General features: G+C 52.5%; 2 protein-coding genes across 4 annotated transcripts; one reads left to right on the top strand and one right to left on the bottom strand.

Moving 5' to 3' along the window:
• Positions 1 to 6,455: 6,455 nt before the first annotated feature.
• LRRC3C (leucine rich repeat containing 3C) lies at positions 6,456 to 20,124 on the bottom strand. The gene is made up of 4 exons (XM_046676313.1): positions 20,015 to 20,124; positions 17,649 to 18,200; positions 17,180 to 17,344; positions 6,456 to 7,257 (listed from the first exon to the last, which is right to left on the bottom strand). The coding sequence occupies exons 1-4, from the start codon at positions 20,122 to 20,124 to the stop codon at positions 6,456 to 6,458; spliced, it is 1,629 nt and encodes a 542-aa protein (XP_046532269.1).
• Positions 17,681 to 24,148, top strand: ORMDL3 (ORMDL sphingolipid biosynthesis regulator 3). Of its 3 annotated transcripts, none has more exons than XM_046676937.1 (4): positions 17,681 to 17,833; positions 21,118 to 21,317; positions 22,074 to 22,225; positions 22,616 to 24,148. In XM_046676937.1, the coding sequence occupies exons 2-4, from the start codon at positions 21,144 to 21,146 to the stop codon at positions 22,749 to 22,751; spliced, it is 462 nt and encodes a 153-aa protein (XP_046532893.1). In that variant the 5' UTR covers positions 17,681 to 17,833; positions 21,118 to 21,143; the 3' UTR covers positions 22,752 to 24,148. The 3 variants fall into 3 exon arrangements, with proteins under 3 accessions (XP_046532893.1, XP_046532892.1, XP_046532891.1); XM_046676936.1 differs by having other exon boundaries at positions 17,715 to 17,833; positions 21,123 to 21,317; XM_046676935.1 differs by lacking the exon at positions 17,681 to 17,833 and adding an exon at positions 18,150 to 18,384.
• Positions 24,149 to 25,183: the final 1,035 nt, after the last annotated feature.

Genomic DNA, 25,183 nt, shown 5'->3' with positions numbered 1-25,183 from the left:
TCTCACCTTTGGAGGGGAACATTTTCAGCTTCTTGTCCTTGAATGGGGGAGGTCAGAAATGGGGCACTGGCCATCACTGAGTCCCTAACTCCTCTTTGCCTTCCCTGGCTGGCTCCCCTCACCACATCTACACACATGTTTGACCTCTGGGAGGCAGGAGGAATGATGAGAGGTGCAGGCACACAGAAAGGGTTGGGAGGGGCCCAGGAGGGGGCTGGGGTCACTAGCTGGTTTTGAGGGCAGCTCAAATGGAATGGAAGACCCCAACCTCCCAGATTTCACCCTGGTTCCAAAGGCCTGGCCCCAGGGCATGGAGACCACCCCTGGGCTGTCTGCCTCCCCTCTTCTTCTTCACATTCCACCCGGAGCACACAAGCTGTTCCGCAGTGACTACTGCTTGAGGCAGGTTGATGGTAGTGTTGGAACTGAGAGAGCCCTGGGGAAAGGCAGGCGGTCAATGGGGTGGAGGGAGATGGGAGAGAAATGAAGAAGGGAACTCTGGCAGTGGGTGGAGCTGCCGGGGGAAAGCACCAGCGGGGGGCGGTGGTGGGGGGTGGTGGTGGTGCATCTCGAAACCTGGATTTTGCTCACAGATTCACCAACAAGCAGTTGGAGAGCCACTGGACTTTCCTGAGGTAGTTTCTTAAACACTATGAAATGGGGACTGCAATAGCAATTTAGCCTACCTCACAGGACCCGTGTGAGATAGTAGAAGGAAAAGTCCTTAGAAAAGAGAAAGTGGCGTTATAAAAGATGAAAATGCTATTGTTAGGGGAACTGGATGAGACCGAGAGGTATGTTAGGATGCCCTAATTATAGGCAAGGATGCAGGGGAGATTCAGGGCTGTGGGAGGGAAGGAGTGGGGCAAGTGTGTATATGGATGGGGGTGGGGCAAAGAAAGCATCTTGGAGATTCCCAACTTAGGACCTCACAGCAGCCAGGAGGGTGATGGGTGCCCCCTCCAGCCTTGCACCCCTTCTCCAGGGTGGCTTCTTTTAGTGTCTCCACAGCCTCAGTTACCACATACAGGTTTCCCTACACTCCTGAAGCTTCTTCAGCTTCCTGTGGTAGGTGGGGTGGGGCTGGCTCTGAGTGGGTGGAGCCCTCTTTCCTGACCATATCTGGCTCCCTCAGTTGCACCCCTGGGCCCACCCTGGTTTCTCTTTACTTCTCCCTCATCCCATCCCCTTAGAAAGAGAGAGAGAGAGAGTGAGTGTGTGTGTCCATGTCCCAGAGGGACAGGGGCCCTGTGTGTTCTAGTCCCGATTCTTCCCTGACTCCCTGTGTGACCTTGGATAACTCACTGCTCCTCTCTGGACCCTTTTGTAAAACAAGGATCCTCACCAGCTCTGATATCTGTGTGGCTCTGGGTGGGGGCATGCCCCTCAGTGCCCACCCCTCTCAGCTGGCCTGGAATCCTCAGCCTGCCTCCCCATCCCACCCTGGAGCTCACCTCTTCTTAGGTTTTCCAGATCCTTCACAATGCTGAGGTTTTGGTTGTCCAGGGAGTTTTGACATTTGCCCCCATCTGTGACAGAGAGACTTGCCGGGAGCCCTGAAAGTGCAATCTTGGTGACCTTGGAGCCTTTTCTTGGTTCTACAGGACAGACACACCCTTGTGTTTGTTCCCACACATCCTTTGCAGGAACCTCCCCTAATCGACTCTGCATGATAAATTGCCCCCGATCCCAAAAGTGAGTGAGAATTGAGGGCTGACTTCAGACATTAGTTTTAGTATGAGGCTTAAGTTTGTTTTTTTTTTAATGTTCTAAAAGAGGAATATAGGAATCATCAGAAGTGCAGAAATGAGTGTTATGACTGGGAGGAGATAAACTGGATTCCAGGGACCTGAGGCAGGCGTGGATGTGGTGGTGGTTGTGGGACATTAAAGGGGGACAGGGAGAGAGGAATGGAGAAGAACCATGATGTGCTGACTCCAACAGCTGGAGACTCCAGAGCCATCTTCATATATCTGAAGGGCTGTTATATTCAAGAGAGATTGTGCTTGCTCCGCACAGCCCCAGTGGCAGATCTTGGACCCACAGGAGGAAGGAACAAGGAAGTAGGCCAGGTAGAATGAGCATTTTCCAACAGTCGTTCTGTATTACTTCTGCCCTACAGGAGGGAAATTTTCATTGCTCCCCGCCCCTGCAAGTGGACACTCTAAGATCTGACCTTTTTGCAGGTAATTCGAAGTCAATGTGATTAATATTATGCATTTTGCCAATGCCCATAGGCCCCTTTGAGGCAGGGAGAATCATTTGTCCACACAGGGCCATTTAGAAGATACTAAAACGGTCTACTGCAATGCGTTTTGAATTCTTATAAATACTTTTAATAATGTGCCTCCCTGCTCTCTGGCTGTTGTTTCTCACTGCTGTTATTCTGACTAGCTGTTATATACTTTTTGCTCCTTCAGATATACTGCTTCTGATCTGTTGCACGCAGGAAACTGTAGTGTCAAAATTATTAGAACTCTATGTAAAATAAAATTTCAAAAAATGCGTAAAATAAATGGGTTGGTGAGTGAATGCTCCTGTGAACAAAGTTTATGAACGTTGGTTGGTGTTTGCTTTAGCCGCACCTTCTGGGCTCACATGGCCCCTGTGTTCACCTCTGTCACCCAGGCTGTCATCACTGATCCACTAACCAAGGATAGGCGCCATGACTTCCTCATCTTTGTATCTGCAGTACCTGGCACATGGTAGTAACTCAATAAATGTTTGTTGAATGAAATAGTGGATTTGTGGTGGCATCCGTTTTGGCAGCTCAGAGGCCTTGCTCTGCATTGTTCTCTGCCTTCCTGGTTTGAGGCAACATTCCTGGTAGGCAGGCAAGGTTGCTGATGACAGAATCCTAGAGAGATGAGGTGACACAGTTTCTAGGTGGATCTCTCCTTAGTCTGATGGGGGAGGCACACCCTTCCCTTGGAATAAGCTGCCTGGGTTGCTTTTGGTTTGGATGTTGATATGCCCTCAGTCTGTAGGAGAGCCCAGCCTTTCACTTGAAATGTCTGCACCTGAGCCAAAGACAGGAAGGGTGGGGGCTGTGCCCCACCCGTTGCTCCTTAACTGCCTCTCTCAGCTTCTGTGTACTCAGTTTGCTCTCTATTCACTTCCTTTTGTAGATAACAAGTCTTTGTAGGTGTCTAAGTCTCTGTGTCTGGGGTATGCTGGGTCTCACCAGGTTCAGAGCTCCCCAAAGAGAAAGGACCCTATTGTTTCCATTAGCCTGAGAGTTCCCTGGGAGTTAGGTTCAAGTCTCACCTCCTCAGACTGGGGACTCCCTGATGCCAGTGTCTGCTTTCCCTGCCGCTCCAGGCTTCTGCTCCATAGGGCAGGAAAAGCTGGTGGTGGAAGGGCTGAGTGAGGGACCACTCCTTTCCTACCACCCCAAACCAAAGCCTGCTAGCTCCATGATGCTGCACATGGATGATAAGCTGGGGCCTCCCCCAGGTGTCCTAGGTTCCTGCCTCAGAGCTGAACCAGGTGTGTACCTGGGCTGTCTTTGTACCTGGTGGCTTTATTCCTGGCTCTAGCACATCCCAGTGGGAGAGGGAGATCTGGTGTGGTGTGTACCCCTCTTCCTCTGTACCAGGCAGAAGGGCCAGAAGTGGGCAGCATCAATGAGGCCACCTAGCTGCCTCACCAGGGCCCAGGTAGCATCTTGGAGCACAGGTCCTATGATCCCTGGTCCCTGGCAGAGATAAGGATGTAGGGGTGAAACCAGTGATGCCACCCACTCCTGCCTGCCCAGTGGACAAGCACAACCCAGAGGCCAGGGTGCTGAGGGAAGGGCTTAGGTGTTCAGCGACTGTCGTTCCAGGTGGGAGCCTGTCTGAGTCTGTGGATGCCCTGCTCTGTCCAGTCTCCGTTGATGGGCTGAGTTGAAGCCACAGCTTCTAAGGCCCCCCTCCCACCAAGTTTTGACTCAGGGACCCCAAATGTCTGGGGTGAAGGGATCTCTCCCTGGGGAGAGGAGTCAATGAAGCATCTCCCCTGCTACCTCCCCAGACCCCCATCTTCTGCTCCACTTGTCCCCCTTTTGCCTTTTCTCCTGTCCTAGCTCCAGAAAGGGAAAGGAAGTTGACCTAGAGGGGTCATTTATGATCATTTATTACCCAGGGCTCCAGGACTCCTCCTGATGTGGAATCCAAGCAAGCTTTCCTCCCTGGATCCCCTCCCATCCTGAGCTCACCTCTGGGAATTGGGGTTAGATGTCAGAGGAGGGGAACTGACTCTCTGCAGACCTTAAAGATGCGCACGGTCTCTGCTGCTCAGGATGACAGGGAGTCAAATGAAGGTCCAGGAATGGGCACCAGTGATAGAGACATGGGGCTCCAGCTGTCCGCCACCCTATCTCCCTCACAGGTCTACACAGTCTCTTTCCCAGAACCTAGTGAGACGTGTCCAGCCCGATTCCAGTAGGGGATGGGATAGCAGAGTGGGACAGACTCTGAGAGTGGCAGAGGAGGGACTAATGGAGAGTTTGATAGGGATGGGGCCAGGATTCCAAGGCCCAGTCGAGGGAGTAGCTGGGGTGGACAGCCAAAGCTGCAACCTGAAACTTCTCACACCCCAGTTCTTTCCCCCATCCCCGAGCATCCCTGGAAGTGGGGAAGCCCATGTCTCCCGAGAAAAGAGGATGGGGGGGTGGTCCCAGGTTTTTCTGAGATGAGTCAAGTTGAGGCTTTCTGGATGATATGGAGGAGCTCAGCCTTGGAGTGGTGGGAGGAGCCTCAGGGATGGAGAGAGAAAGGGTGAAAGGGAGGCTGGAAAGGAGACAGGAAAGTCAGCAAGATCAGAGGGACCAGGGGAGGTGATAGATTCCTCTTTACCACTCCCCGAGTGGCCTCCATTCTGCCCCAGGCTCTTCCCCGAGCTGGGTGGAAGCCTGGTTCAGTGGTTCTTATCTTCAGTTTCTGCTGGGGCTCCCAGAAGCCTCCCCAAAGCACTTGCTTCCTCCATGGAGGCCCCATGAGTGGATCATCCTGTGTGGCCCCCTTTGGTCCCTTGAGCATCCTATTTGGTGATAGGGATATCTCATATGGCCCCCTCCTTCAGCCAACTTGGTGTCCCTCAACCAGGAAGTCTTTTATTATCTTTTATCACATCTGCTTTCTCCCTGCCCCCTGCTCAGACTCCCCCTGAGAGAAAAGACAGATTGCCAAGAGGGTAACAACTCCCTCTCCCTTTGCTTCCTATGCGCCCTCCAGCAGGCTGGAGACTGCCAGCTGGTCACTGGTGCCTGGACGTTGCCCTCCTTCCCTTCTCCCTGTTTGTCCTCCCTCCTGGCCCCCTCCCATTCCCTATCCTTCCATTCCACCATCATTAATTCATAGGACCTGGCGTCCCTAGCAGATAGACTCTGGTGTCAGGAGCTGGGAGGCAGGAGGGGAGGGAAGAGTTGGCATCCAGCCTAGTGGGAGCACCCATCACTAAAGGGGTGTTGATGTGGTGGTGAAGGTCTCCACACCCTCCCCCTCCTCCCTGCCAGGCCACACATGTTCAGTGAAATGAATGATAAGAAAGAGATCAAGGGCATTAATAAAAGTGACTTTATTGAGTTGTCCAGTGATGTTCTGAGGATGGGAGACTTCCTAGTTCCCCCCACCCCCAGCTCTCCAATGACTCATCCCCAGCATAGACAAGACCACTTTCCTCCCAAGGGAAAGGGTTCAGGTAGCTCTTCAGTGTATAAAAGAGAAAGCAGAGTGATGAGGGAGTCTCTGGAAAAGGAAGAGGGGCCCCAATAGAGGGCGCAGGGAGGGGAGCCTGGGGCCAAGAGAGAGGCAAGAAGTGAGGGTGGAGCTTCTCAGCTGAGATGGAGAGAGGAGAGGAGAAGCCCACGGGATACTTCTCAATCCAGCTGCACCCAACTTTCTGACCTCACCTCCAACCCTTGCCCCTTTTTGCATCCTCTATTCCAGGCCCCAGGTAGGTCTTGCTGCTGCCCAGACATCCAGAGTTGTTCTGCATCTTCTTTGTCTTTGTCTACCACCTTTCAGGTAGGGTCCTCCCTCTTCTGCTCAGAGCCCTCCTCATTCTTGAAGAGTCAGCTCAAACATCCATTCAGTGAAGACTTTGAGACCATGTCTGCCAGGCAGAGGCTTCCTCCTCCATGTTCCCATAGCTGCCTGCTCCTCCCTCTGAACTGGCACACATACCACTACTGTCATTCTCTTTTATGTTGTCCTCCACCACTGTGGACTCAGGAGCTTTAGGTCTCTGAGTCTAGCATAATCCAGACCCAGAGTATGCACCAAACGCAGGCACCAAAAACTCCAGGCACCAAATAGAGAGAGAGAGAGAGATCAGGTGTTTAGCTGGAGGGGGAAGGGGGTGGAATTTGGAGGATGGGATGGGGCTGCAGAGGAGGCTGAAGGGGTCAGAGGAGAAGAGAGGACATAGGGGTAGGAGTGTGGGGCATGGGGCCAGAGGAGTGGCCCTGGTCATCAGACCACTGTGCTGAGGGTGGAGGAGTCCTCGGAGCGCACGGGCAACAAAGGGGCTCGCTTGAGGGGATGTCGGGTCTCATCCCGGTTCTGCCACACGTAGTGGACCAGATAAGCCACCACAAGTACCAACCAGCCCCCCATGGTGACCAGCAGGGCCACGTCAGTGCTCCGCCGGGCCCCGCCCCGCCCCGTCCCACACAGTTCTTCCTCCCCTGCCAGTGGCAGGAACTCCTGCCCCACGAGGTCTGGTCGGGCTCCCGGGCCACACACGATGCCTGTCCCAGTGCCCGGTGCCAGCCTCACCTGCCTAAGCACCTCCTGGAGGGCACAGTCGCAGCGCCAAGGGTTGGCGGACAGGTTCACTTGGATCTGCAGCCCCATGAAGGCCTCCACAGGCACTGAGGCCAGCTGGTTGGCAGAGAGGTCGAGGTGGCGCAGCGTCCCAGCCAGGCCCTGGAAAGCGGCCCCTGAGAGGTGGACAAGGACATTATGGGATAGATCCAGCTCCTCCAGAACAGGCAGGTGCTGGAAGGCACCAGCTGGCACTGATGCCAGCCGGTTGGCATCCAAGTAGAGCTTGCGGGTGTCGTTGGGGATGCCTGGGGGCACAGCACTCAGGCCTGCCTGGCTGCAGCGGAAGGTCCGCTCACCGGCTTCCTCTGCCACGTAGCATCCCTGGGGAGGTACCCAGGGGCTGGGCACAGTACTCCTTGTGCCTATTACCAGCAAGAGGGACAGGAGGTGACTGCCTGGTGGGAGCATGGCCACAGATTGGCATAGTCCTGGAGTGGAGTAGGATCTGGGAAAGAAAAAGCCCCATAAAAGAAGAGTGAGTCAAGAGAATTCCATTCCCCTTTGCCAGTTCTCTCTTCCTCAGGTCCCCTGTGGAGTCTCTTTGGACTGGGGTCCCTCCTTTGGGGACTTTCTCAGGCCTGGGTGACATTGTTTGCTTCTTCTTTGGGGCTTAGAGCTCCTCATTTGGGCTCTTTGGGTAAAAGGTCCCCTGGGCCCGAGACTCATCTGGGGTCTCTGATTCTGGAGGGCTAACCTCTGAAGTTTCTCGGTCCAAGGCCCTGTTGGTCATTATAGGGGTCTCTAAGTTTCTGCCTCTGCCCATGTATTGATTTCCCTCATTGGAATAAAGTCTTTTTCTGCCAACCTACCTGGGTGGCTGCCAGGTGGGCTGGGTAGACACCAGAGGGCCTGTTTGGTACTAGAGTGAAGGAGATAAGGAGGATGGATCAGCAATAGGACTTTAGGGCATCCAACTAGGCTAGGTGACTAAGGCCCCACCTCTGTGCCTATCCACCATTTTCCTGCAGCATCCACCCCTCTGCCTGCCCCAGCTTTGTCCTCTCCGCCCCGCACTTCCTCCTTCATCCTCTCCCTCCTCCTCCCAGCCTCTCACCCCTGTTGGTAGGAGAGCCTTCTCCTGTGCTGCCCTCTCCCCGGAAGTAGCCTCCCTGCTGCTCGGCTCTGGAGACCCGCTTCCTCCTCCAGAAGCCCTGCTTGCTTGTAGCTGCTGGGAGTTGGGGGCTGGGGCCCAAGAGTGTTGGGTTTCCTGGCATGTGACTCCAGGCCCCAGGTGTCGGATACCTGAGCCACGGCCTGGCCAGACGATGCCAAGAGAGGGCAGATCCTGGATCCTGATGAACTCTGCTGTGGGGAGACTAGGCCCCAATTCCATTCCCTGCCTCAGGCTCCCCTCCCAAGGCCTTGACGTTGCCATCTTCCATCCCATCCAGGGCTGAGACCCTGCCTTCCAGAACCTCTGCCCCTCTCCCAGAGCCTGGCTGAGCAAAAGAATCCCTGCTTGGCACGCCTAGGGGGTAGAACTGGGGTGGGCCCGGTCTCACATCCATTGCCTTCAGCAACCCTTCACCTCCCAACTCCATCCCTCCTGCATTCTCCATCTCTGCCCGTCTACCAGGCCTTGTGGCACCTTCTTCCATGGTGAGCAAACTTCCCTCAGCCTTTCCTTGGAAAACTTGACCCTCTCTGGAGGACCTCATCTCCTGGCTCCTCACAGGGTGTTCAACTCTCTTGCCTGGCATGGGGCACCATGGTTCAATTTCAGTTTGTTCTCTGCACTGTTGGTAGATGGCCCCTCTAGGAGTTAGAAGGGGTTCTTCAAGGTGTCTGACATTTGATATGGATGCCTACAAGTTTTCCCACTGAGTTTATGTTCTGGATTGGAGCTGACTCTGGTTCTGTCAGTTTGCTGGGGCCCTGGGTTCCCAAGTTGGTACTTTTTTTTGAGGGAGATTAGCTCTAAGCTAACATCAGCTGCCAATCCTCCCCTTTTCGCTGAGGAAGATTGGCCCTGAGACAACATCTGTGCCCATCTTCCTCTACTTTATATTTGGGACACCTGCCATAGCATGGCTTGATAAGTGGTGCACAGGTCTCTGTCTGGGATCTGAACCAGCAAACCCCGGGCTGCTGAAGCAGAGCCTGTGAACTTAACCCTTATGCTACCGGCCGGCCTGCCAAATTGGTACTTTTAATTCTCCCTCTTGTCCGGGAGCCAAGAAAGGCTTGGACGACATATTCCCCAGGGCCCCTTGATCCCAGCCCTTCATTTGCAGCCCATGGCACCCCATTATTCCACTCTGTCCTGATGTAGTGGAAGGGAACAGGAGAGTGGAGTGTCACAGAGACTTGCACAGAGAAGGTGGAGGTCATATGCTGTGGAGACCTTTGTGAGGAGAAAAACCTTGCTGGATTTTGTGAGAGACTATGGGTGACTAGGATCGGACACACAATTGCAGGGCCTGGTGCAAAATGAAAATATGGGGTCTCTTGTTCAAAAACTGTTAAGAATTTCAAGAGATAACAGCAGATCGTAAAATCAAGTGCAGGGCCCTTCCGAGCGCAGGGCACAGGTCACATGAAGCTGGCCATGTAGGTGACCTTTGAACAGGTAGTTTCAGAAGTGTGATGGGGTCAGAATCAGATGGTTCTGATGGTTGGATACCGGCTAACGTCATCTCTGGGGATGTACTCACCACTGATTCATTCTTGTGATATCAGCAGGGGCATTTCTCACACTCACATTTGCCCAAGGAATCAGATAAGACACATTTTCTACGCTTGGGCGGGAGAAGTGAAGATTTTGTCTGCGGGTTGCTTGTTAGTTAGGCCAGGCACTCTGCCATGAATACTTGGGTGTTGATTTCGGGACTGTGGTTGAATGTGGAATAAAAAGCGTGTGGAACCCTACCCTCCCGCTGCTCTTCTCTCACACTGGGCAGGGGGTTTAGCCAAGGCACAAGAGTTGAGCCTGGCTGTTGATGGAGAGAGTTATCTGCTTCTCAGACCAGGGCAGCTACCAGGCAAGAGTGGGCCGGGAGTGCCCAGCACAGCAGCTGTGGGAGAAGCAGGCAGTCTGTGCACATAGGGGAATCCACCTGGAGTAGTGGCGTGGTTAATGGAGGGTGGCTAATTGCAGTGCTCAGAAGAGGACACAGAAGGGGAGGAAGGAGGAACCACACTCAGGATGGTGCACAGCGCAGGCTGAGGGTTGACAAGCCTGGAGCACAGATTTTTCTCTGCCATTCATTCATTCAGCGAGGATTTCCCGTGAGCCCCATGTCTGAGACCCGTGCTTGTTGAAGGGAATACAGATCCTGTTCTTAAGGTGCTGGCTCTGTAGCAGTGGTTCTCAAAATCCAGCCTGCACATTAGCATACCTGGAGGAGCTTTTAAAAATTAGTTATGCCTGGCCTTCACCTGGACCAATTAAATTAAAATCTCTTTGGATGTGGTGTAGGCACTGATATTTTTCAAAATCTCCCCAGGTATTTCTTTTTTTTTTTTAATTTTTAAATTTTTTTCCTTTTTCTCCCCAAAGCCCCCCGGTACATAGTTGTATGTTCTTTGTTGTGGGACCTTCTAGTTGTGGCATGTGGGATGCCGCCTCAGCGTGGCCTGATGAGCAGTGCCATGTCCGCGCCCAGGATTCAAACCAACGAAACACTGGGCCACCTGCTGTGGAGTGTGCGAACTTAACCACTAGACCATGGGGCCAGCCCCTCCCCAGGTATTTCTAATGTGCAGCCTGAGTTGAGAATTACAGTCTAGAGGGAGACATGGACGTGTCAACACACGTCTCCACAATGCATTGATGTGATGTCTGCCATAATAATGTGTGTACGAGCAGCTTTGAAGCCCAGAGAGAGAATAAGTAACTGGCAGCATCTGCTGGCTGTCTACTTGGTATCGTGGGAGGCAACATTTTACCTCTATCCTCTTCACGTTTTTCAGCTGGGTCTGAGAACTAAGTTGACATAAGTTAGATTAACAGGAGAAAAGCATACAAATTTATACAAGTTTTACATGACACAGCTGTCATAAGGAAATGAAGACCCAAAGAAGTGGCAAAACACAAATACTTTTATACTAGGGTGAATAAAGAGAGGCAATTGTGGAAAAGTAACTACGATATATGAGGAAAAGGTAACTAAACTATTTGGGGAGGCTAGAGGAAGATAAGAATTATTTTAACAAGGTCTGTTTGTACCAAATTTTTCAGCTTTGACTCCCCATTAAAGAATGTTTATTTTCTCCTGGTACCAGGAGGGCATCTTTCACAGGAGAGTTTTTGTCTCCTGTTTTCTGGAAGAAAACGGGAGATTAGAATGCCCTTCTTGCATCTGTTGTCTTTTAAGTGCTTTTAGCTCAAAATAATCTTATGCCCAAGTGGCATATTCTGGGGCAGCATATTCTGCCACTCTTCAGTATCCATTCCTTACCTCCTAACTTGATAACACACACTGATTTGGGAGTAGTACTCAGTCCTTTATGATAGAGCCTGATTGGTCCTCTCAGTCTATCGGAAGTCCTGTTGCTCACTTTCCCAGCCTCCTTGGCAGCTGGGGGTGGCTCAGTTCTGGTCAATGACATCTTAGTAAAAGTCTGCTGCAGGAATTTCTGGGACAGTCTTTGATTTGCTCATAGAAGAGGATGGGCTGGGCCCTCCCCTTCTCCCTACAGCTTTCCCCCTGCTTTGAGCATGGAGGGTCAACCATAGCCATCTTGTGACCATGAGACAACAAAGCCGCTGGCCCGGATATGGTGAGCCACTCAACCAAGACCAACAACCGTCTACCTCTAGACTCATTATGTGAGAAAAACTAACCCCGCTTCAGTGCTTCTCAACTTGGCTGCACATTAGAATATGGGAGGTTTTGAAAACTAATGATGCCTGGGTCCATCATGGAGCTTCTAATAAAATCGATCTGGCACATCTCTGGTGATGGGGACTTTTAAAAGCTGCTTAGGTGATTCTGCTGGCTACCTAAGGTCAGAATCATTCCTTTGGTTGGTTTTCTGTTGCTTTCAGCTGAGAACATTCTTACCTGACACACTGCCTTTTCCAGGATATCAGGGAAGGCTTCACCAAGGAATGACATCTGAGCTGGGTCTTTAAGGCTGAGTTCATCAGGTGAGCATCAGAGTGTGCGCAACAACAAGGGAGCGTGAGAAGGCTTGGCTTCTCCTCGACTACAGAGTAGAGGGGGCGGTGGCAAAGGCCATCGTTACAGTGGAAAGGCACCAGATCCTTGTGGTCTTCTACACCGTGGAAGAATTGGGAATTGACTCAGTTGCTGAAGGATTGAAAGGTTTTAAAATGAGCTTTGATATTTGGATCACTTTGCTGGCTGTGTGGAGGACGTTTTGGTGGAAGAAAAACCATTACTGCAACAGTCCAGGTGGGAGGGAACTGAGTGGAAGCCGTTGTGTGGGATTGAAGGAGGATGACCGGGGTGTTCCATTCTTTACCGTGGCCTGTGGGGCATGTAGGAAAACCCTTGGGCCAGGCCCAAGACCATCAGACATTTGTGCCACTGGTCATATCCTTCCCCAACCTCCTTGGGCCTTTGGCTCTCTGGCCCTCACTGTCTCTGAGATCCCTTCCAGCCTGATGTTTAATGTGTCTATGATGGTGGGCAGAGAAGAGGCTGAGGCACAGCAGGGCCCTGGTTCCCAAGTTCAGGGCCCCAGAAAGTTAGGTCCCTCAGGCCCCCTCCCTGGCTGGGGCTGAGTCACAGCTCCTCCCTCCAAAGGCAGTAACTCCATGCCCCAAAGATGTGACCTGGGAGGAGAGAAACTCAGCAGGCCTCCAGGCCCCTGCCTCCCACATGTTGGAAGTCCTCAGGTCCAGCCTGGATAGAGAGGGATAAACAAAAAAGGAGGAAGGCTAGCTACTTTTCCTATCATGTCAGCCAGGGACCCTCTAACATGAGAATATTGGGCAGTTTGGGTCATCCCCCAGACAAAGGGGGAAGATGGCGTGTGCACACATATGGCCACCTGATAGCCTAGGGGTGGGCTCTCGCTGAGGTGTCTGCTGGGGTCAGAGGAGCCCAGAGGACAAAGCAGTGGACTCTGCCTGGAAAGTTAGGGAAGGCTTCACAAAGAAAGTGATAGGTGAGCTAGGGCTTGAGGGATGAATAGGAGTCTACTAGATGGAAAAGAATAAGAGGAAAAGCATTGTAGGCTGAGACAAGAGCAAGAAAGAGCAAGGTGTGTCTGAGACCGGTTAGAAGCTCAGTGTGGCTGTAGTCCGGGATGTGTGGGCCAGTTACATCCTTCAGTTAACATTCATTGAGAATCCACTATGTGCAGGAAATGCAAATATCACTAAGACATGGAGCAAGCAGCCTAGCCGGGGAGGTGGCTGTGTGACAGATAACTTAAACATAGCACCCTCGGTGTGGGATAGAAGACTTTACAAGGCACCTACGGGAACATGAGGGACACACACGACAGGGGAGTGGCCAGGAATGGCTTTTAGGAGAAATGCCACTTCCTAGCTGTGTGACCTTGGGCAAAATATTTAAACTCTCTGTACTGCAGTTTTCTCATCTGTAAAGTGGGGATAATAAAAAACCTACTTCACAGGTTTAAAGATTAAAAGACTTTATACACGTAAAGCCCTTTGCCCAGGACCTGGGACGTAGCAAATGCTAAATCATGTCAGCTGTGATTGTCACTGAAGGAGGAGTTGGTGTTAAGCAGGGGAAGAAGATGATCTGGGGCAGTGGCCACCCAGCATTTCTAAAGAGGTGGGGTCTACTGGCGTAGTCATGCAACTGGAAGGACACTAGGGGATCTTTTCTTAAAGCTCCTGTTTTTATAACCATTGCCCTTTTGATCTATAATGTTTACAGTTTTCTAAACTGTTTTTGTTTTCCCCGTGGGAGATGATGTCGATTGTCCATATCAAAGATTATGCAGATTGCATAATCCTAAAGAACAGCCCTGCTCTTGATTCCTAGAGGGAGGTTCTGGTTCCCAGGCCTTGGCTCTGGCGTGGAGGCCCTGGCCAGCTCAGCCCTTTCCCTCCACAGCCCAAAATACCCAACCACAGGGCTGGGCAAGGGGAGGAGAGCTAGTGCCCACTGCCAAGGCTGCCAGTCGCTGTGCCGCCTCCTCTCCTACAGGCTCAGTGGCTGTCACTCAGTGCTTCTTTGTCTACTTAGCATCACTGTCCCTGCCGCCACCCCGCTGCCACCACACGCTTGGGGTGCTCCCCAACCAAACAAAAACACAACTGCCAAGGAAATAAACAGCTCCCTTCCTCCCTGTGCTCGCTCTGGGTGTGACCTCAACACCTCCCCTTCAGGAAGGAGGGAGGTGAGGTGGCGGGGATCAGGAGGTCGTGTAGGAGTGAATTGGAGGGGAGTGGGGGGTAGAAGGAGTAGAGAGGTGCCATTCTCTCCCTTAGGGCTCGGGGAAGGGGCTATGTTTCTTGATGCCCACCTCCTCACTTCCCACCACTGCGTCACCTTGGAATGTGGTCCCAGTTTATCACCCCCGCCCATGTTTGCTATCTCGGCCCACACGGTGTATCTCCGGCAAGCAGAGGCCACGCCACCCTGCCAGTTGGAAACACCCCAAGGCTGGGAAATGCGTCTACCTCAGCAGACTAAGGAGCTCCCAGAGGGCAGGGAGAGCCTGTGATGGTGGCTCACTCTGTTTTAAAAACACACATTTCATAAAAGATTTAAAGCTATCTCACATTACACAAAGTTTGAAACTAGAGAATGAAAAAGATCACCCAAATCCCTCCATCCTAACAAGATCTGTTTTTATTTTATTGAATTTCCACAGCCTAGTAAAGTAGATGCTTAAATATCATTCAAATGTGGAATGGATTAATAACAGGCAACACATATAGAGCACTTCCTAGGTGCCAGGAATTGTTCTAAGTGCTTCACATTTATTGACCATTTAATCCTCACAACAACGTGAGGTGGGCACTATCATGATCATCACCATCTCCATTTAGAAATTAAGTAACTGAAACACAGAGAGGTTCAGTGACTTGTCTAAGGTCACACAGCTGTGACCAGAACAGGGAATTGAACCTTGGCAGTCTGGTGCCAGCATCTCACCAGTGTTGTTCTTTTTTCCTAATCATTAATGCATATACAGGTTTATAAAAACTTTTTATTATAGACAATTTCAAACATAAAAAAGTAGAGAAAATAATGTAAGGAATCTTATGTCCCCGTCTCCTAGTTTCAATAATTATCACCTCATGGCCCATCTTGCTTTTTATTCCCTCATGTCCCTAGCCCAGATTATTTTGAAGCAAATCAAGTCATCATATCATACATCAACATACATTTTAGTATATGTCTCCAAAAGATGAGGATATTTTATTAAAAAAATTAATACAATATGATATGCCTGAAAATTTATAATTCCTTGATATCATCAATTTGAATAGTCAATATTCAAATTTCCCTAATTTAATAAAATCTTAAAAAAAAGTTGGCTTGCTTGAATCAGGATCCAAGTACGGCTTTTGGTTGATGTATTGCTTAATTTATCTTAATCTGTAAGTCTCTCCCTCTTCTTTTTTCTTCTACTTGTTAAGGGAATTGGGTGTTTCTTCTAGCTTCCCTTCTTCTAGATTTTTCTGATTGCATCCCTGGGGAATGCTCATGCTATTTTTTTCCCTGATCTTTTCATATAACCTTGCAAGCATTTTCCCATACTGCCAGATAGTTTTCACAACAATTTACTATAATGCTTCATACTATCCCATCCAATGGACATACCATAATATTTTTCTTGGGCATTTAGGGTACTTTTGGTTTTCCACTATAATAAATAATTCTAAGATGAACGTCCTCACACATAGTACATGAGATGTACTTCCTTAGAGTATGCTACCAGAAATATAACCATGGCTCCGAGGCCTGAATGATTTTACAACTTCTTGGCACATATTATCAACTGTTTGTCCAAGAGGTTGTGCCTTCCCCAGCACCACATAAGAGTGCTGACACTCGTTCTGAACAGTGCTTAGGCCTATTCACGGCTGAAGGATGTTTGGTGAAGACATTGTAATTATAAGGGCAGAGAACTAGAGAAGGAGAAAGATGATGACAAAGACTCAGGCTAAATTAAGCAGAAAGTGATCCACAATTTACCACAAACCCAGCGTGAGTCAGAACTCTGTTCATTCCCATTGTGAAAAAAATTTGATAACAGGGGTTATTAATAGGGCATGGCATGTCCAGTAATCTTTCCGTTAGACTATGCATTAGTCAGAACCTTATTTGAGACGTGGATCCAGTCTGGGTCATGGAGCTTTGCAGAGATGTGAGGAAACTGGCAAAGATCCAGAGAGCTTGATCAACTTAATGCAGGATGGAAGAAACTCAGAGAAAAGTCAAAAGGGTCAACTAGGCTCATTTTGTAAAAAATAAAGACATCTTTTTTTGCTTCAATGCTAGGGAGGTTTCTGTGGAAAGGACAATATTCAGTTGTTTGCTTTTGTCTTCAGAAGTCTGACTATAAGCAGAGGGGCCTCCAAGAACCAGGAGAAACTTCTGTAGGATATAAGGCAGAACTTTAGACTCTGGGTTGATTATTTAGGTCTTGGGATGAGTGTTCTTGGGCCATTGGCCCTGGAAATGTTCTAGAAGCTGCCTGTTCTCCTGTTCTGAGTGGTTCAGATATCCACCTGCTTGGTGCCCCACTACATACTTCCCAGGACCCCATTTCAGCTTTGTGAAAATTGTTTCCTAGCAGCCCCCAGGGGAGGGGTGGGTGAGGGCTGAAGGAAGCGTCCCCAGGTTCCCTGGGCCAGCATTCTCCTTTCTATCCCCTCACATTCATTTCAGGTTGTGTTTACAGCCAGTCAAGTTGGCAAGTCATGACTTCATCTGATCCTGCTATTCCAGCCCTGCCTTGAATAGAGTGGGCTTAGAAAGAAGCTGGGTAGGGGAGTGGAAACTACTCAAACAAGGCCCTCTTGGTGACATGGAGAGTGAGGGTGACCCAGGAGACATTAAGAGCCATTTAGTTCAACTTCCTACAGAAATAGCTTCCTACAGTGCAACAGGTGCTTTACACACATTCTTTTGAATTTGCACAACCTTGGAGGTTGATTTTCACAGGTGTGGAACTGGAGATTAAGACAAGTTATTTGTCCAGGGTCACATTGCTGCTCAAGGAGTGCCTACGCTATGTCTACCTGGCAGTAAAATCTGTGTCCTTGCCTCGAGAGCATGCAGACCAGAGAAGTGGAGCCTCTTACGCACACCACACAAGCTCACCTGGGACTAGAATTCAGACTCCTAACCATTCATCAAGGAGTCTTCGTAAGACACATGGCCTCTTCTGACATCTAATGTGAGGAGGCCAAGGATGCGGCCTGGCCCAGGTGTAACTGAGGAGTAGGCAGGCTGTGGACCAACGCTGTCCACAGGCTGCGATCTCTGCCCTCCAGACTCTCATCGTAACCGTCGTCGTGAAAAGCCCGCTTCCACGCAGGCTCGGCAGGGCAACGGGCTAGTTCGTTTATGGAGGAGCCACTCTTCGGCCAGGGCGGAGGTAGTGAGGTGTAGCGGAAAAATTCTGACCTGGGGTCAGAATCTCTGGGCTCCAGTCCAGGTTAAGACCCAGTGGAGAACTACGGCAAGTTACTTAAAACTGCGAGTTTTCCTCATCCGCAAAACCCAGCAAGGGTAAACCGCACTTGAAGAGCGCGGACGCAAAAGCAGGAATTGTTACCCGCCAAAGCAATACCATCTGATCCTAGTATACTAGCTATTGAAACGTCCGGGCCGTGCGGCGCCAGCGAGGCCCTAGCTGGAGCGGGGAGAGAAAACTACAACGCCCAGAAGGCGTCGGGCGGGCCGGCACTCAGGCAAGGGGAGAAACTACAACTCCCAGGAGGCATCCGGCGGGCCGGCGCTGGGCGGTGACGTCACCGGCTCCGGCGCGGGGCCCTGATTCGGCAGGGGCTGCCAGCGGGGTGGCTGCCTCCGCGGTGTTGTTACAGCTGCTGAAGCTGCAGCGACCCCCGCCCCGGGCACCCTTCCCGGGCCCTCGACCTCCGGCCCCGCACGGTGAGTCCAGAAGGGCGGCCTCCGGTGGCCGAACTGGGAGACTCCTGGGGCTAGAGGCGGGGCGGGGAAGGAGGTGGGGGCTGCTGGGGGAGGCGCCGGGCTGGAGGGGACTGGAGCAGAGTGAGTGGGGCTGGAGGGGGTGCAGCCGAGCGGGTGCATCAGCCGAAGGGATGCGCAAAGGGGAAAGTGGAGGCGGAGGCCGGGAATGGGGCGTCGGGGAGGAGCGCTCGGGCTGGGGGTGGAGGGTGGGGGGCGGGGAGCTCTGGGCTTCGGGGATAAAGGTTTGGCCGCCTCTAGGGCTGGGTGAACGCTAGGAGGTGGGGGTGGGGCTCCGGACCGGGCCAGGTTCCGTGTGCGAGGTCCCAGGCTGGAGAGCGGAGCGGGAGGCTCCCCTTCGGCTTAAGGTCTCGCTCAGAAAACCTCAACAATAGGGAGGGCTCCGCCTCCTCGCTTCATCCTCTGCCCCGGCTAGTAGGGGTTCGCCTCGGTACTCGCCGGCTTTCCATTCCTACTGGTCTCCGGAGTCCGGAAGGCAGGGCCAGAGCTGAGAGGTGAGCGACTGTGGCCCCACGGGTTGTGGGGGTGGGCAGAATGAAAAGGGCATTGTGACGTGCTGCCGGGGACTTCTCGTTGGGGTCCAGGTTGCAGGCTTGAATATTTTGTGCTCCTCATCCAGAAGGTAAAAGGTTTGATGCTTAAAGGGCTGCCCTTACTTGGGGAAGAGAATAGGAGGCATTCACCTGGTAGCTGCCCTGGGGCGCACTGTGGCCTTGGCTTAAGTGTCTGACGGACTGGCTGGGCAGGGATATTTGCATGTCGAGCCAGGGGGGAAGGGAAAGAAGGAGTAGTAGAGTTACCGGTGAGAAAGTGGTTAACAGAACAGAATTGCTGCAGGCTCTAGTTTGAGACAGGTTATGAAACCACGTTAGGGACTGGTACCGGCAGCCACCTGCCAGCTGTGGCAGCAGAACTTTTCAGCCTCAGCTGCAGTAGATTTGCTCTTCCTCTGCCAGTTTCTCTCCATTTCTCCCCTTGTGGGTGAGGGGCGATTGGTTATTTTACTAATGGAAGTGATACATACCCATAGTCACACCAAAGTGTCGAGAGTGCTTCTTGGCTGCCAATCTTTTTCTTAGTTTATCGGTCTCTTCTGTCTTTGGGGGGAGTCTCCTGGGATTTCTGCTCTCAGGGCAGGTAGTGCTCAGGCTTCAGGAAGAAACTTCCCAGGGGGTCAGTTAGGTCCTAGGTCTGAGCCCCTCCTAGACTCATTAGTCTTCATTGGATGCCCTGTTTCAGCCAGAAAGGAGTGTAGGATGATCTGGGATTCAGCAAGGCTCTTGGCACTCCTGGGCAAAATACCAGGGAGGGCTCTCTACTCCTGCACCCCTGGAGGTCTAGGTTAGGGAGAAGTGGGGAGGGGCAGCAGATCCTGGTCAGCCTTGGGGAACACGTTCTCTCTCCTTAGACAGTAGTAAGTCCTTCAGAGCCCTCACTTCCTAGCCAGCCCCCCCGCTACCCCCCTCACTAGGGGAAGACTTTTGCATAGTAGGTGTCCCAAGAGCTGTGTTAGGGTAACTGAAGCCCCAAGGCCCTGGGAAGGTAAACAACTGAGCCAGTCTCGGTTTTCTAGTTCCTTGGGTTTCTGTTAGGCCCAGTTATCCACCCTAATGGGCTGAGCTGATGGGCCCCAGGAGCATCACCTTTTCTAGGATGCACCCTGGGCCATCTCACGTATGTTTGCATGCTGGGAAGCTGTGTTATGGGATCACCTTTCCCCTGAGGTCTTTAAGCTTGGAGCTGAGAAGAGGAAACTTGTTCCCATTATCCTGGAAGTAAGGAACTGATCCTTGAGAATTCTCGCTCCTACGCAGGCTTGGCTGTGATCCTAGCCAGAGACAGATAGCAGATGAGTCTTGGGGGAGTTCATTGCAGCAGGGTGAGGGAGGTGGCTTCCTGGGCACTTCCAGGATACCCCCCAACTGGGACCCCTTTCTGCCTCCCCATCTTTTGACAGGGCTGTTACCGTGGTGATGACCTTAGGGTATCAGGCAGGACCTTCCCTCAGCTAGGGAGGTGAGCCAGTACAAAGGCACCATCTGTTCCCACCTCCTGCTGGTCACAGGGCCCTCAGGGATCTGGGGATAGCCAGCTCTGGACAAGGGCTGCTCATCCCCTCCTTACCTGCATCCAGGAGTGCAACTGGGCTGCATTATTTCCTGGGCATCAAGGACAATCCTCCTGGTTCTTCCAGCTGCAGGGCTTCTGCCATTGGAGCTGGGCAGGGAAGGCATGGTGCTAACTTACACTTGGAAACAGGTGCTGGGAAAAGAGACCAAGGCGAGGATGGGTGGGGCAGAGAGGAAAGGGGCAGGAGAGAGACCACAGGTGTGGTTTTGTGTCCTTGGGAGGGGTATGTTGATGTGGGTTCCAGCTGCCCATGGGAGCTGTAGATGTTGGCTACGTTCTCTATCCTCATCTCTCACCAGGGAAAGGGGCCCTGGTGATTTGGCGGCAGAGTGAGTGGCATGATGAGGGTTAGCCTGAGCAGCTGCCAAATGGATAAAATGTCTGGATAGGGTGTTTTGTGTCACCAAGAAGGAGGCTTCCAGGTCTGGGCAAAGGTTGTCCCTAGTCTGTTGTTTTGTTTTCTTCCCTCCCTCCCTCTTTCTACTCTCAGTCCTCTTGGGTCACAGTAGGGGAGGGGCTGGAGAATTAGGAGAGATGGGTAGAAGCAGTGATCCCCAAATGTTTTATCCACCACTACCTGTTCTCACAGGCCCTACCTCCTTTTCTTCCTTCTAATCAGGGGAGAGGACTCAGGTGTAGATGTCCCGTATCAGGCCCTTAGTGAGACAGAGAGTCCAGCAGGGGTTATGCTGACTGATTCTTAGGGGACAGGACTCTTGTCCCCTCTGTGGGCTTTGTGGGAAGAGGGCCGTCATGGGAATGCTCTGGAGGATGAGATTGGGAGACAGGCAGTGGTTTCTTTGCTCTGGGGCAGGATGCCTCTTGGTCTATCCACCCAGGCACTCCCAGTGGCTGGTGGGGCACCGTCCTGGTTGGGTGATGTTTGGGGCAGCCTGGTGTTTCTCCCAACCCAGCAGTGGAAAATGAAGAGAGTTAAGTCCGCATGGAGTTTCTCTGACCTCTTTGCTTGAGAATCAAACAGTAGACCTGCCTGTAGTTCTTGGGGAAGGCAGAGCTTCCCTCCCTGTGGGACTTGGAGGCTGTGAGGGGGCAGGGAAAGTGGTGTGACCTGTCTCACCTGTGTTGCTTGTTTGCAGAGCAGTGGCAGGAGAGGGGCAGCAGGATGAATGTGGGCACCGCGCACAGCGAGGTGAACCCCAACACGCGGGTGATGAACAGCCGCGGCATCTGGCTCTCCTATGTCCTGGCCATCGGGCTTCTCCATGTTGTGCTGCTCAGCATCCCCTTCGTGAGCGTCCCTGTCGTCTGGACTCTTACCAACCTCATCCACAACATGGTGAGGACCTGCCTGCTGCCCACCCAACCGTGTGGGCTACTCTGCTGAGCAGAGCAGGGCTGAGGAGTAGGGGGAGCCCCCCCAGACATGGGCCAGATGTCAGGGTGACATACTGACAACATCTGTCACCAGAGCCAGACCCACCTCTCATCTCTCTGCCCCACTCCCGCTCTGGGTTGCAGCCCTGTGCACGCCAATAAGTGGAATAAAATCTGCAGATTTGTCCACATCTCCAGGATGGGGTAGCTTATGGGCCTGGGTGATGGGCAGTTGAGAGCTGAACTAAGGGCCCCAAAGAGTCCGCAGGACCCAGGCACCCAGCCCAGTGCAGAAATTCTTCTTTCCCAAGTTAGGATCTCAAACCATCTTCCACTCTTGCCCCTCTCTGCTCCCTCACCACCTGCTTGCTACCTTATATGCTTTTGGTGGGCGAGCAGGGGCCTAGTTCCTTCCCATCAGCTTGCCCCCTCCCATCTGGCACAGGGAGGCCGTCACTGGGCTGGAGGAGCAGCATCTCCATGCCAGTTCTGCAGCTAACTCCTCCCCATGGTTCTCCTCATGCCAGGCCTGCCCTCTCACCCCCTTATTCTCCTGCCAGGCTCCCAGCTGCTCCATGCTGACCTCCAGCCCACATCTCCCTGCCCAGCAGCGGGAGGCTCCTGATCACCCGGAGCCCATTCTGACTGGGGTGGAGGAGCTGAGCTGGGGAGGGCCTTTTGCTTTTTGTGTCCTCTACTGAAGACCCCTCTCCTCCAGGGCATGTACATCTTCCTGCACACAGTGAAGGGGACACCCTTTGAGACCCCGGACCAGGGCAAGGCGAGGTTGCTGACCCACTGGGAGCAGATGGACTATGGGGTCCAGTTCACAGCGTCTCGGAAGTTCTTGACCATCACTCCCATCGTGCTGTGAGTGCCTTGGGTAGAGGAGGACACCGGCAGGCAGGCCAAGGCCTGGGGACCCCTGGGGCCCCGCCAGGCTTAAACACCTCCCTAGCTCTGGCTCTTCGCATAGGAACGAACAGAGGAAAGAAAGTTGGAGTGTCTCTGGGTCTTATGCTGGGCTCAGGCCTCCCCGGCCCTGTCTTTCCTCAGTTGGGGCTTCCTTCCTGACAGTGAGTAGCCCATAGGCCTGGGGTAAAGCAGGGGGCCTCTTTAGCCAGGGAGATCTTGCCACCCTGCTTCCGTTCTGGGGGTCTTTCCCATGACCACTTGGCTGTTGGGACTCTGCCTCTCCTCACTCAGGGAGTGAAGGGGACCTCCAAACAGTCATAACTCTCCCCAACCTTCTCCACCCAGGTACTTCCTCACCAGCTTCTATACCAAGTACGACCAGATCCATTTCATCCTCAACACTGTGTCCTTGATGAGTGTGCTCATCCCCAAGCTGCCCCAGCTCCATGGCGTCCGGATTTTTGGAATCAATAAATACTGAGGGTGCAGCCCCTTCCCCTGCCCAGGATGGCGGGGGAGGGGTGAGGCCTGTACTGTGATGCTGAAGACAGAACGAGCCTCTGGATACTGCCAGAGATGGGAGTTGAGCCTCTGGGCCCTAGTTTCTCCGCTCTTGTCCCCCAGTAGCCGACTTGAAGTAGCTTGTAGAGGGGTTGGGGTGGGCCCCCCACGGCTCTGACCCTTTCTGATTTTTTTCATCTTTTCCTTTTGCCTTTTGGATAGAGACTCCATGGGGGTAGTCATGGAATGGGCTGGGCTCTGGGGCTGAATACAGACCTGTGAGGTTAGACAAGAAGCCAGGGAAACCCCCTGTTCACTTGCTCATCCTATTGCTAAAGCACTTTAACCTCTGCGAGGGGAGCAGAGGGGATGGTACAGCTTCTAGATTGTTTCACTTTAATTCTTATCTTTTAGGATGACACTCAGTGTGTGCTTGTATGTATGAAAGCAAGTGCGTGACGGTGCCTCATCCCTCTGGATAGAGAACCATCTATTCCATGTCTCATGCTTTTGGTAGCTCCCCTCTGACCCATCCTGGGTACTGGGTGGGAGTGGGGAGGGTAAGGAGAAGGATGGTGGGGCTGGGTATGGATGGCCTGGTCCCAGAGGTGAGGGGCCAGGGCTGCTGCCATCCTGGCCCTGGTGGAGGTGGGGGGTGGAGGGACATAGTGAGTTGAGACTTAGAAGAAGGGGTCTGCATAGCAGCAGAGATTGGTACAAGGGAAGGAGGGTAGGGACAGAAGCTAAACCCAAACTCATCCTTTGGGAAATGGTCAGGGAGCGGGGCAGCTTGGAGAGTTAATTTACCCACAGCATGATGGTGGTAATAGGAAAGGAGGCTGCTGTGGGTTTGAAGCTCTGGGTTGGCACGAGGGGGTGGTGATGGGTGGAAGAGGCCTGTGAGTCATTGTAAGCACAGGTCCAGTTTGACACTGCCTTTGGTGTGAGGGACATGGGGAAACTGGGGCAGAAATAATGAATGGTGGGGCCCTCCCGTAGCCCTTCACCTCGTAACTTGTGCATAATGGAAAGAGTGAAGACTGGCCTGCAGGTGCTGTCTCCTGTCTGAGGAGAAGAGGGTGGGGCAGGAGACTGAGCATGGGCTGGAGAGGAGCCACCTTCTCCCCTCCCCATATGATTAGCATCTGTATTACTTTTGAAAAGGTGTGGGTTCCTGTGCCCCCTCCCAGGGCCCTGAGGGAGAAGGGGAGGTCATTGGCCCTTTTTTCTGCCTCCTGGTCCCCCCAACTCCCACCCCATCATGTATCATAGGGAACTTTCACCTCAAAAATCTTTCTAAGCAAAGTGTGAATAGGATTTTTACTCCCTTTGTACAGTATTCTGAGAAACGCAAATAAAGGACACTGTGTTCCTGTTTCCCCCGAGTCTGGCGTCTGCTTCCTGGAGGGCCCTGGGGGTGGGGGACAGGGCTGTGGACGGCACTCCTGGCTGAGGGCAGTGTGGGAGCATCAGTTCAACCCTCTGCCTGGATGGTAGGAGGGACCCTGGGATGCTGCTCTTCCTGCTGCCCCAGCAGAGCGAGCCCAGGGACTGGGAGGGAACCAGCAGGAGCAGCAGCAGCCCAGAGAGCAGGATTCTGCTCTGTGGCTTGGCCGGCTGTTACTCTGACAGAACTTCCACCTCTGGGCTCCACAGGCTGGCTGAGTCAGGTTGGGCTGGCAGAGGGACGGCTTGTGCCGTGGCCACCGAGGGGATTGGTCCAGCAATGGCTTCATAAATTAAGTGGGAGTGCCCAGTCCCATCCTCCGAATACCTCCCCTGTTCGCACTTCTTTTCCTGCAGTGCTCCTTCCCTGGGAGGCCTGCCTTTTCTCCTGGCCTTTCTGTCTTCAGAGGAATCTTCATGCTTCCTTCTCCTGCCATAAGTGGGAGTGGGAGGGGAAGAGAGGACCCACCCAGGACTTATTTAGATTCCCATGGCCGGGAGAGGGAGTCCTTCTAGCAAAGGACCTCCTGTCTCCAAGGTTCCTGGCCTTTCAGCATGTTCTGTGCAGTGTCATCTGCTGTTCCAGGACAGGTACAAAGTCCCGGGTCAGAGTAGGTATCAGGAAGATTGCAGGATCTTTGCCCAAGTCCACCTGCCACCTGCTGCCACCCCTGAGCGAGGCCCACACAACACTGGGAAGAGAAATGCACCTGGGCTCAGTCCTGGAGGTGGGGGGTGCCCTGGCAGCTTCCTTGGACCTGCAAGAATGCAGTCAGGGTGAGGGGCTGAGGCACATCAACAAGAATCGGGTTCAAATCCCAGCTCTGCCACTAACTGGCCTTGCGGCCTCATCAAATTTCTTCCTCTGTTGTGTAAGAGGTTAGGGCTGTTGTGAGGATTAGCACAAGGCCTGGCATGTGGTAAATACTTAACACATGGTAGCCATATTAATATTATTACTATTTG

Source organism: Equus quagga, chromosome 11 (assembly GCF_021613505.1).
Source record: "Equus quagga isolate Etosha38 chromosome 11, UCLA_HA_Equagga_1.0, whole genome shotgun sequence".
Lineage (NCBI taxonomy): Eukaryota > Metazoa > Chordata > Mammalia > Perissodactyla > Equidae > Equus > Equus quagga.
Note: the sequence above shows the minus strand (reverse complement) of the source record. Positions and strands in the feature narration are given on the sequence as shown.

Excerpts from the sequence above, each read along its gene's own strand:
- ORMDL3 (XM_046676937.1), top strand. The coding sequence starts at position 21,144 with ATGAATGTGGGCACCGCGCACAGCGAGGTGAACCCCAACACGCGGGTG. Across the intron at positions 21,318-22,073 it reads CCAACCTCATCCACAACATG|GGCATGTACATCTTCCTGCA; the intron begins GTGAGGACCTGC and ends CCTCTCCTCCAG. Across the intron at positions 22,226-22,615 it reads ACCATCACTCCCATCGTGCT|GTACTTCCTCACCAGCTTCT; the intron begins GTGAGTGCCTTG and ends TTCTCCACCCAG.
- LRRC3C (XM_046676313.1), bottom strand. The coding sequence starts at position 20,124 with ATGCCTTCCCTGCCCAGCTCCAATGGCAGAAGCCCTGCAGCTGGAAGA. Across the intron at positions 17,345-17,648 it reads CCGGATGCCTCCTGGGAGTT|GTCAGAATTTTTCCGCTACA; the intron begins GTAGTTTCTCCC and ends TTCTGACCCCAG. Across the intron at positions 7,258-17,179 it reads GATCGCAGCCTGTGGACAGC|ATCCTACTCCACTCCAGGAC; the intron begins GTTGGTCCACAG and ends TTTCTTTCCCAG.